Below are 10,810 nucleotides of genomic sequence, written 5' to 3' on the forward strand. Positions count from 1 at the left end.
TGTAGTGGGACAACACGGGGTGGTACTTTACAGGGTTTCAGAATGGATGGGTGGGAGCTTTTGCATGCAAGCAGTGTTTTTAATTCAATAAAATGATTCAAGTAAAATGTGTCTTTTTTATTGAACCTATTTAAATCCCTCTGCAAACGTAATCATTTCCCCCCTCAGTTGCACATTGACAGTTCATGGGTGTATGTGTATGTGTCTCATGCACAATATGCACTCAATCAGAAAATGTATTAGTGGCAAAAACAATAGGGAGTGCATCCGTTTGACTTTGTGTGTTCATATCATGGCTCAGAGCACTTGTAAAACTTCTACAAGGGAGCATTATATGACGCACAATGTTACAACAACAGAGTCGTGATATAGAATGATACACTCGTCTTTGACGTAGGAAACATTTCCTTTTTGGACTTTGTGTTTCTAATGATTGGTAAATACAGTAATAAAGTCAACCTTCCCCTCTTCCCCAAATAACACACACATCACATTACGCCAATGCGTGGAAAAGTACAGAGGTCTACAGTAACATAGTTCATCAGTATGTCGGTGGAGTCCAACACATCCGGACTATTGTCACAAGTCATGAGTGAACATTATGGCCTTCAGGGAATTCACAAATTGGTCTTTTGACCAATCAGCTCTGAAAAAGATCTGATGTGATTGGTCAAAAGACCAATTAGTGGAAAAAATATCAGAATTGGGCTGCCTGTGAAAACACGGCCACAGTGTCTGAGGCCCATGTCAACAATGCCTCTAGGCTAGTGTCCTTCGCTCCTCTTTTCTCTCTTCTGCTCCACTGTTTTCTTCACCTTTTCTTTTCTCTTCCCTGACATCCCCTTCGGTCCTCGGTGATGTCCTCTAGGTTAGCCCCTGGGGTTGGGGGATGGCTTATCCTCGTAGCCATACAGGAAGGTGGCCACGATGACCAGTACTGCACCAAGGAAGAACACACTGGAGAGGACACAAATAAATAAAAAACACAGCATTACACATGTCAGAGCCAAGGGACATTAAAATAGGAAATTGAAATAACCTGGCTAGAATGTGTGTACCTTGTGGGTTCAAAGTCCTCAAGCCAGAAGTAGGATATGAGTGTTGACAGGATGATGGAGAGTGACGTGGCAAAGCCCTTCAGGATGTTGTCTGCATACTTGATGACAGCTGCTATAACCAGCCCTCCTAGTGCCTAGAGAAACACACACCAGACATGGACTGGATGAGCAGAGTGGGGTAGTTTGGGCAAAACGGACACTATAATACTGCTAGGCTTATAAATTTGGAATCAGATCAAGCAATATTCCCTTAGTAAAGAGGCATGGCAATATTCATTCTGCAATATTAACAGAACAAGCTTTTTCACTTAAAACAGAATACTATTTGACCGGAGTCTGGTTCAGTGGGTAACACTCTCGCCTCTGAAAACATATACTTGTAAAAAACGGAACATTATTTCTCCTCATTGGTAGCTTGCGAATTAGTATTGCATTTGGCTAAATTTGACCTAAAGCTGATAGGTGAAGTGAAAAGACAATAGTGAGATGTACCTGCAGAGCCACCACTGTCCAGGTGATTGTGTTGTATCCCTTGAACATCCCAGATACTCGGACTCTCTCCCCATCGTATGCAAACATCCCCATCAGACCAAACACCAGGCCAAACATTCCTACAGCCAGACACACAGGTCAGATGATATGGCAGTTTGAACTGATGTAGGTAGGATTGATAGGAAAGCAGATTAAGCATAACCCTGCCCGCATTAATCAAAAAAACAATAACCTGTGGTGCTTGACTGGAAATCAAAGACAAATCATGTCTACATGCATAGACATGAATACATTCATGCCAAAAACACTACACTCATCCATTCCTTATGAGGATGAATCAAGTCTCTTCTCTGTACATACACTTGATACAGGAAACTAGCACAAGTTCACACCAGGAAATGAATCACAGGAGAATTAACACACGCTTCACACGTTTAGAGGTAAAAATAAACTCAGCAGGAAGACTCATTTGGCAGAAAAGGAGCTGAGAGACAAACAGGGTTTCTGTGCAGTGAAAAGGAAAAAACACTGTAAAACCTCCTTTCAAGGACCCGGTAGAGATACTGGAGCTCTGTCATAAACAACATACCTTTAAAAATAATGGGGTAATTCTGGGATGAAAAATGCCCTTATAGCAAGAAAACCCTACTATAGTATAAACCTTTCATGCTGACCCAGTTGGATGTTGCGGACCCAGACGCTCTGTTTGGTCTCTTTGAGGATCTTCTCAAAATAAACCCCAGCGAAGCCACTGGAGCAGCAGGCCACCAGCACCGCCACCACACCCACAAACTGGGACCCTTCAGACAGCTCCTTCTCAGGGGCCCCGAGGGATTCAGAGGGCCACTAGACATCGGACACACAAAAACACACACACTTGCACTAAAACAATTTAGTCACTGAAGTGTGTAAATGCAGGTTTCAAAAAAGTGGATTGTAAAGGAGTTAGAGTAGAGTTTACCTGCACAAGTGCGACCCCAGCCATGAGGATGAGCAGGGAGAGCCACTGGTACACACCCAGCCTCCGGCCCAGCATGGACACTGAGAACAGGGCTGTGGTGAGGATCTTCAGCTGGTACGTCACCTGGTGGAGAGAGACAAGGGGAAAGCAGGGGACACCATTTAGAGACCATAAAAAGTACACTACCCCAGACACAAGTAGATATCCCACACAGAAACATATGCGTGTGTCCACACAATTACAAAACAGACACACACACACTCAGTGGAGGCTGCTGAGGGGAGAATGGCTCATAATAATGACTGGAACGGAGCAAATGGAATGGCATCAAACACATGGAAACCATTTCACTCATTCCGCTCAAGTCATTACTATGAGCCTGTCCTCCCAAATTAAAGTTGCCACCAACCTCCTGTGCACACCATAACAGGTTGTCTTACCTGGTAGGTGGCAGCGTCCAGGTTGGACAGAGCCACATAGAGCAGGTTGTTCTGTAGGGTGTAGATCCCAGAAGGAATGGCCAGCTTCAGGGTCTCTTTCGGCTTGTGAGTGATCTCTTGCCTCAGAATACTGTTCAGAGCCCGAACATTGTAGCCTGAGAAACACAGCCAGGCAGGAGAGTGAGAGAAGAAAGCATTTCATTGGACAGTGTATGCCATGTGTATCATGTACATATATGACTAATACAACTTGAAACTTGAGAGGGAGACAAATGGAGTGTAAATGTATACTTGCACGTATATTTTTAAACAGTTGTATTTTCTTTGAGGACACTCACTGTGCTCCTTGAATATGAGCAGCACACAGGTGATGATCTTCATGAGCTCAGCCACCACCACAGCAGAGGAGGCCAGGTAGCGGGGGCCATCCCCCCGTAGTGTGCGGGAGTAGCGCATGGTCAGCACCAGGAAGGTGGTCTGGAACACCAGCACCCACAGAGACAGGTACTTCAGCCTGGACGACACCATGTTGAGGACAGCAGGGTCACTCTGGCCTGCAGGGAGAGGAGATAATAGTTAGGCACTGCAAGGTGAGGGGGCAGTCTTGAAACATTCAAAGGAAGGACCAATGGGCCAAATGGCTGCAACTCTTGCTCCTGTGGTCGGGCACTGGAGACAAGCTTCAGTGGTTGTGAAGAACAATTAGCTTACATTGACACTGTGGCCAGACAAACATGCTGGCATCCTACTGGCTCAAAAACAGCAACACAATGCTCTATTTGTCCGCAAGACCAGGGGCACCAGCAGATACCATATATGACAGTTTCCTAGTTCATCAAAGATAAACAGACTTTTAATTGTAGTGTGGTAAGGTCCGTTTGGACATTCCCATGATTGTAGAATCCCCTTTTCAATGATTTTACAGACAAAAGTCAGGCTACATGCATAATGACAGAAAGTCAACAATGACTAAATTAATAATTCAACTTTTGTTTATTCCGTTTAATTACAGTCAAAACAAGTGGCACCTTCCTATAAAGTTGACTAGCTAGTTTGTACAGGCGTCTTCTCACGTTCATCACCAGCGCCACTGACTAATCATTCTCACCCAGTTTAATAATGCAAGGATTGCAGACCTACCTGGTGGCACCGGAAGAAGCTAGCTAGGTTATACAAAAGTTTAACTTGAGCCGTAATTCTTGAAGTGTGGGTTGCAGTGCAAGCTATCTAACGTTAGCTGCCCTGAGTAGCTAATTAACTCAGAGGTCTGTTTGCCACACATTTCAAGCAGAGTTTCTAAACCATATTGTACTGTCTTAGTTCAAGTCCTCTCGTCCATTGACCCAGGCTGGCTCACCAACAATGGTATTCTACCATTGCCCCTTCATACCTACGTAATTGTCCATAATACCATAATTGTTGTCTGTGTTATTACGGTAACTATTCTAAAGGTGCAAAGACATAGCTAGCTAAATCAAAAACATTTCGTATAATTTTACTGAGGTGTGTTCGAATACTCATACTAATCGTACTATTTGTGATGTTAGTATATCGTATGCTTATTGGTCATAATATGGATATAGTTAGTATGCCAAAAGTTCCCGGATGTGTACTAAATTCGCCAAAATACGAAGTATACAAGCAGTGGACACCATGTCCTCATCATGTCTTCTCTACTTTTGGTGGCCTTAACTTCATGTTTTGCAATTATAATGTTGACAAAATTCCAGTGAAACTTTCTGCTTTTCATCGGCAGGTTTTCTTGTCATGGTCCTTAATTTATAAACACAATTTTTCTCCACACAGATATTATTATTATTATTATGGAATAATCGGGATATATTGTATAAACATACTTATTTGTTTTTAGAATATTGGTTCTGAAATCATATCCTATTGGTGAGCCAACTGGTAAATGCAGAGGGTATTTTACTCAGTTATAAGGAATTCTTATCACTTTACAAGGTCCCTGTAACACCTAAAGATTTTGCAATTGTTTTAGATGCTATTCCCTCAGGTGTTGCTCTGTTATTCAGGAACGTGTCCAGACCTGACCCTCAGAGCCTACCTTCCATTAACCCTGTTGACTCATCAGTAGGAAAGATTTGTTTCTCTTTTGGTCCATTCAACAACAGAGCGATACGATCCTTGTTTCAGCAGGATGTTGTATCTATTATGTCATGCCTTATTAGAATGGATTTATTAATAATATCTGTTGGGAAAAAGTTTGGATGTTGCCACACACATACCTACTTGTTAACAAAATGTAAAAATGTTTTTATTCACAAATATTATCCTGCCAACCACTATATGAAGAAGTTTAAGGAAAACAACTTAAATTGCTCCTTTTGTGATGACCACCCAGAAACAGTGTTGCATATTTTTTGGCATTGTATTCATGTAAGAAAACTGTGTCAAGACATCAGTAGATTTATAATTGAACACATTTATGAAGATTTTACACTATTGTGGAGAGATGCATTGCTTAGATTCTTTAGATGCGATATAAATAAGCTGAAACATTTTTATGTAATTCATTTCATTATTATTTTGGCCACATTTCATATACACAAATGTAAATTTACAAACAAAAAAACATTTTCTTACCCTACAAAAAGAAATGGAACTATTTTAAGAATTGTCAGTGTATGTATGTCCCTTAAGGTCCTTGTGTAATTGTAATGTGATATTGTACCCCGTAGCTCGATGTCCATTGTATATAATCTATATATACTTGTTCCCTCATGTACTTTCTGTATTGATTAGTTGTTAATAAGAAAAAAAAGCAGTGGACACCATTTCCGTGCTTTTACGGCCCATAATGCAAGTCTTCAGAAAATGGACGTGGCTTCAACGTTTTCAAATTTGAAGAAAACGGAGGAAAATATGCAGGCAAACTCTGACGAGAGCGGATACAAATGAATTGCTTTAACTAATTATGACAAATGTTGAGCAATTTTTCAAATAAGTTACGTTGGCTGACAATTTGTTAGCAATGCTATCCTTACCGCAGTATGTACCGGTATGTTAGCTAGTTACCTAACTCTAGTTGGCTACTAATAATGTTACATCAAACTTGCCAGGCAGTATATTAACTATCTACTATCTAACTACCCAACGTTTATTGACGTGATTATTCACATTATTAGCTAACGTAAACTCGTACATCGCCTTGGTCCATACAATTGCTTTATTTTAGCGCCCCAAAAACGTAATACTTCCAGATCAACTGTAATGTCAATACCATTGTAAAGCACAATTTCTCCCCTTTCCAACAGAATCAATTACATGACCTACACACTGCCCGTTTCTGCATAATTCAAGCAGGCAATGTGCCCTGTCAGGTCTTTTTAAAAATGGCGGGTGGGAAGTGAAACTAATGCGTGATAGTAAGAAGGAGAGATGTCGTGTGGGAAAATTGCTTTTTTTTCACTCGATCTGTCCAACTTATCACCTTATCGCCTCTAAAATGTAAATAAAACACTATAAAGAGTTTATATAATGTGTCATTTACATATCTATTTGAAGGTTTGTGCCAAATTTTTATTGCATTTTTAGGGCGGTGTTAAAGTGATCTTAGAAGTAAACAGCGGCTTTGAGAATGATGATCGCATGCAACGATGACGCAAAAAATGACTAGGTTACCTAGGTTGCCTAGGTTTCTTCCTAGGTTTTGGCCTTTCTAGGGAGTTTTTCCTAGCCACCGTGCTTTTACACCTGCATTGTTTGCTGTTTGGGGTTTTAGGCTGGGTTTCTGTACAGCACTTTGAGATATCAGCTGATGTACGAAGGGCTATATAAATAAATTTGATTTGATTTGATAACATGAAAACTGCCGAACCAGCCCTGCTTAGGCTGAGTAAAATGGTCAGAGTGAAGTGTTCTCTCATTTGTGTCTGGAAGTAGCTAACCAACGTTTATTAGCGATCTCTCTTCATGGGGTCCAAACATATTAAAGCACTTGCATTACATATAATTATAAAGATAAAAGAGTGCATCATAATATTACAGTACTACATATATACAATACAACATGTTTGATACCACTATACAACAATATCCCAATGCATGTGTCTGTACCTTTGTGTGTGTCTCTTCACATTCCCCGCTGTTCTATAAGGTGTATTTTTACCTGTTTTTTAAAATCTGATTCTACTGCTTGCATCAGTTACCTGATGTGGAATAGAGTTCCATGTAGTTATGGCTCTATGTAGTACAGTGCGCCTCCCATAGTCTGTTCTGGACTTGGGGACTGTGAAGAGACCTCTGGTGGCATGTCTTGTGGGGTATGCATGGGTGTCCGAGCTGTGTGCCAGTAGTTCAAACAGACAGTTCGGTACATTCAGTTTGTCAACACCTCTTACAAAAACAAGTAGTGATGAAGTCGATCTCTCTTCCACTTTGAGCCATGAGAGATTGACATGCATGTCATTAATGTTTTATCATGATAATATTTTAAAGGGGTGTCATTAATGTTAGCTCTCCATGTATTTTACGGGCCAACCTTGCTGCCCTGGTCTGAGCCAACTGCAATTTTCCTAAGTCCCACTTTGTGGCACCTAACCACACTACTGAATACTAGTCTAGATGCGACAAAACTTGGGCCTGTAGGACTTGCCTTGTTGATAGTGTTAAGGCAGAGCAGCGCTTTATTATGGACATACTTCTCCCCATTTTAGCTACTGTTTTGACCATGAGTTTACAATCCAGCGTTACTCCAAGCAGTTTAGTCACCTCAACTTACTCAATTTTCACATTATTCATTACGAGATGCAGTTGAGGTTTAGGGCTTAGTGAATGATTTGTCCCAAATACAATGCTTTCAGTTTTTGAAATATTTAGGACCAACTTATTCCTTGCTACCCATTCCCAAAACTAACTGCAGCTCTTTGTTCAATGTTGCAGTCATTTCAGTTGCTGTAGTAGCTGACGTGTATAGTGTTGAGTCCTCCGCATACATAGAACATATTTGGTATAACTCTGGTTCATAGGCTCATGATTACTGCATACAATAGCTGTACGATCAACAGAGGTATTCAGGGCAATTAGGGGGACATACTTCAAGTTACTTACATTGTGTCTGCCAACGCCCCTGGGCTAATGGACAGTTTATGCAGCATTATGACGACTCATTGTCACAATGGTAAGGATTAATTGAGCTGGTCATTGAAAAATCATTGTTTGAACACATCCTTGAAACGCTTGGGTGCTTGACTGCCGTTGAACGCTCAATCCACCCCCCTTGGCCAGAGCTCCCAGTGTGCGCTCCGAGAGCGAAACACTAAATTTATGAATTGACAATCTGACAATGATTTACGAACGCCCAGAGCGCACTCTGGCACTCCAGATTGAATTTACCAACACACCCAAAATCGTAAAATGTCTGGCTTGTCATTTGTCATGCTAACAAGCTAGCAAGAGGTTGCATAGCAACAGCATCAACTTCCGATAGACAGGCGAAACTCTAGTACCCTCAACACATGAACGATACCATTCGTTTACAGTATACTAAAATGAACTAATAGTATGTAGTATATACTCATTAAGTATGTAGTATACCGTATGTTAGTATGAGTATTCTAACACGACTTGTACAGTATTTTTGTCTTCCTCATCTGATTAGAAGAACATCAAGAACTAACCTTCCTCTCGCCCTTTACTGCCACCTGCTGGATGGGTGGACAGGGTTCTACTGAAAACCCATGACGGCAGGCTTGTTCGTCAGTGTCGGAGACTGGCGAGTGACTCACCCAGAAACAGTTGTGCATCTTTTTTTGGCATTGTATGCATGTAAGAAAACTGTGGCAAGACATCAGTAGGTTTATAATTGAACACATTTATGAAGATTTTACACTATTGTGGAGAGATCTACTGTTTGGATTCTTTACATACAATAGAAATAAGCGGAATCATTTTTATGTAATTAATTTCATTATTCTTTTGGCCAAATTTCATATACACAAATGTAAATTTACAAACAGAAAACCACATTTTCGTATCCTACAAAAAGAAATTGAACTGTATTTTAAGACGGTTAAATGCTCTACTAACAAAAAAGCTGTTAGAATTGTAAGTATATGCATGTCCCTTAAGGTCCTTGTGTAATTGTAATGTGATATTGTACCCCCTAGCTCGATTGTCCATTGTTTGTAATCTATGTATGCTTGTGTTCCCTCATGTGCTTTATGTATTGATTTGTTGTTAATAAAAATGTTAAAAAAAGAAACTGCTACTCTTTAAGCATTTGTTATTCTTATCTCATACTTTTTTTAAAGGTATTTTCTTAAAACTGCATTGTTGGTTAATTAAGGGCTTGTAAAGTAAGCATTTCACTGTAAGGTACCCTACCTTACAGTGAAATGCTTACTTTACAAGACGTCCCCGTTTTCCGGGGACAGTCCCCGTTTTTGGTGGCCTGTCCCCGGAAATGTCCCCGTTTTTAACTGTGCGTTAAAAACAGACCGCAAAGTGAAATATTTTACTTGGCAAGAAAGACCGGGCAGCAGAGCCTACGGGTTGACGTATCAATCGCGTTGTGCTTGTTTTAGGCCAACAGAGGGGGCTGCTCGCTATAGCAGTTTCATTCACTCTTCTTCTTCTACTAACTACTTGCTCGCGATAGTTTTAGAGAACACTGCTGTGGAAAACTTGTCCAGAAGCTAGCAAGTGTCAAGTGAATCCACAACATCATCACAAACGTATTTTCAAGCCAGGTAAATTACAATCGTTTGAGATACTAGCTAGTGATGTTATGTCACAATTTATAATATAGATAGATGATCTGCTCTATAAGGTTTTAAATAGGTTATGCTAGCTAACGTTAGCTATGTAGACTAAGTTAGCTAGCTTGGTTAGCTAGCTACTGTTATGGTAGCTAGGTTAAAAAACCTTCACATGTAAACATGCAAGTGGACGGGCTATTTTGAAAATATGATTATATTAAATTAATGCACAATTTATTCAGATAATTTTTGTAGATTACAATTTTAATGGTTTGGCATTATAATAAGTATTGTGAAAATATATTTAGAAATGTTCATGGATAGCAGTAGTAGTGGAGAGGAGGAAGACTGGATAGGAAGAAGTGTGAAGGAGACAGGAGGAAAGGTAAAGATATGATTACGGTGAAGAACGGCAGTGGTAGACCATCAGCAGACGAAAAAGCATAAAGCCTCTCTGATTGCCCGTGTTGGTATGTCCTCTGTTAACACATTCTTCAAGAAGGTAGAGCCTTCCCAAGAAGAACATGGTTTAGCTGTGCAGAAGGGTGTCTTTGCATACCACACTATGCGACACAATCATTGTTACAGATCTCTGGACTGCACAGCACAACTGACAAGGAAGCTGATGCGTCCAATCGTGGACATGTAAAGCTGCTGCCAATAGTAGTCAGATATTATGAGATATATGATGGCAGCACATCTGTGGAAACAAAACTGCTTGATTTTGATGAATTGAATGGAGAAACAGCAGAGGAAATTGCAGCTGAGGTCCTGGTGGTCATCCAAAAATGTAACCTGGAAAACATTCTCTGCCGACAACAAATACCAAAAATGCTCTGCAGTGGGAGGTGATTGGCTTAGGTTTTCATTCATAACACGGCCAGAACAGCTTTGGATATGATGTTGAGTATCTGCTCACAAAGATATTTGAATATGTTCATATTTTCACCATCAAAGTAGAAAGATTGAAGGGCTTTTGTGAGTTTGTTGGCCAGGAGTACCATAATATTTTAGGACACAGCAATGTTCGCTGGATGTCCATGCTCCCTGCTCTAGAAAGAGTCCTGAAAATGTGCCATTGAAATCCTTTTTATTTCTGAAGACAAATGCCCTGTTGTCCTGTGAACAATGTTCGAA

General features: G+C 40.5%; 1 protein-coding gene across 9 annotated transcripts; it reads right to left on the reverse strand.

Annotated features, from left to right (window-relative positions):
* Positions 1-102: 102 nt before the first annotated feature.
* LOC118359192 (UDP-N-acetylglucosamine transporter-like) lies at positions 103-8,530 on the reverse strand. 9 transcript variants are annotated; one of them, XM_035737543.2, is made up of 8 exons: positions 8,025-8,530; positions 3,290-3,500; positions 2,952-3,106; positions 2,512-2,634; positions 2,225-2,396; positions 1,551-1,669; positions 1,059-1,192; positions 103-957 (listed from the first exon to the last, which is right to left on the reverse strand). In XM_035737543.2, exons 2-8 carry the CDS (start codon positions 3,477-3,479, stop codon positions 870-872), a joined length of 981 nt encoding a protein of 326 aa, XP_035593436.1. In that variant the 5' UTR covers positions 3,480-3,500; positions 8,025-8,530; the 3' UTR covers positions 103-869. The 9 variants fall into 9 exon arrangements, with proteins under 9 accessions (XP_035593436.1, XP_035593437.1, XP_035593435.1 ...); XM_035737544.2 differs by having other exon boundaries at positions 3,290-3,505; XM_035737542.2 differs by lacking the exon at positions 8,025-8,530 and adding an exon at positions 4,092-4,501.
* Between the last annotated feature and the right edge of the window lie 2,280 nt (positions 8,531-10,810).

This window comes from Oncorhynchus keta, chromosome 26 (genome assembly GCF_023373465.1).
Source record: "Oncorhynchus keta strain PuntledgeMale-10-30-2019 chromosome 26, Oket_V2, whole genome shotgun sequence".
NCBI lineage: Eukaryota > Metazoa > Chordata > Actinopteri > Salmoniformes > Salmonidae > Oncorhynchus > Oncorhynchus keta.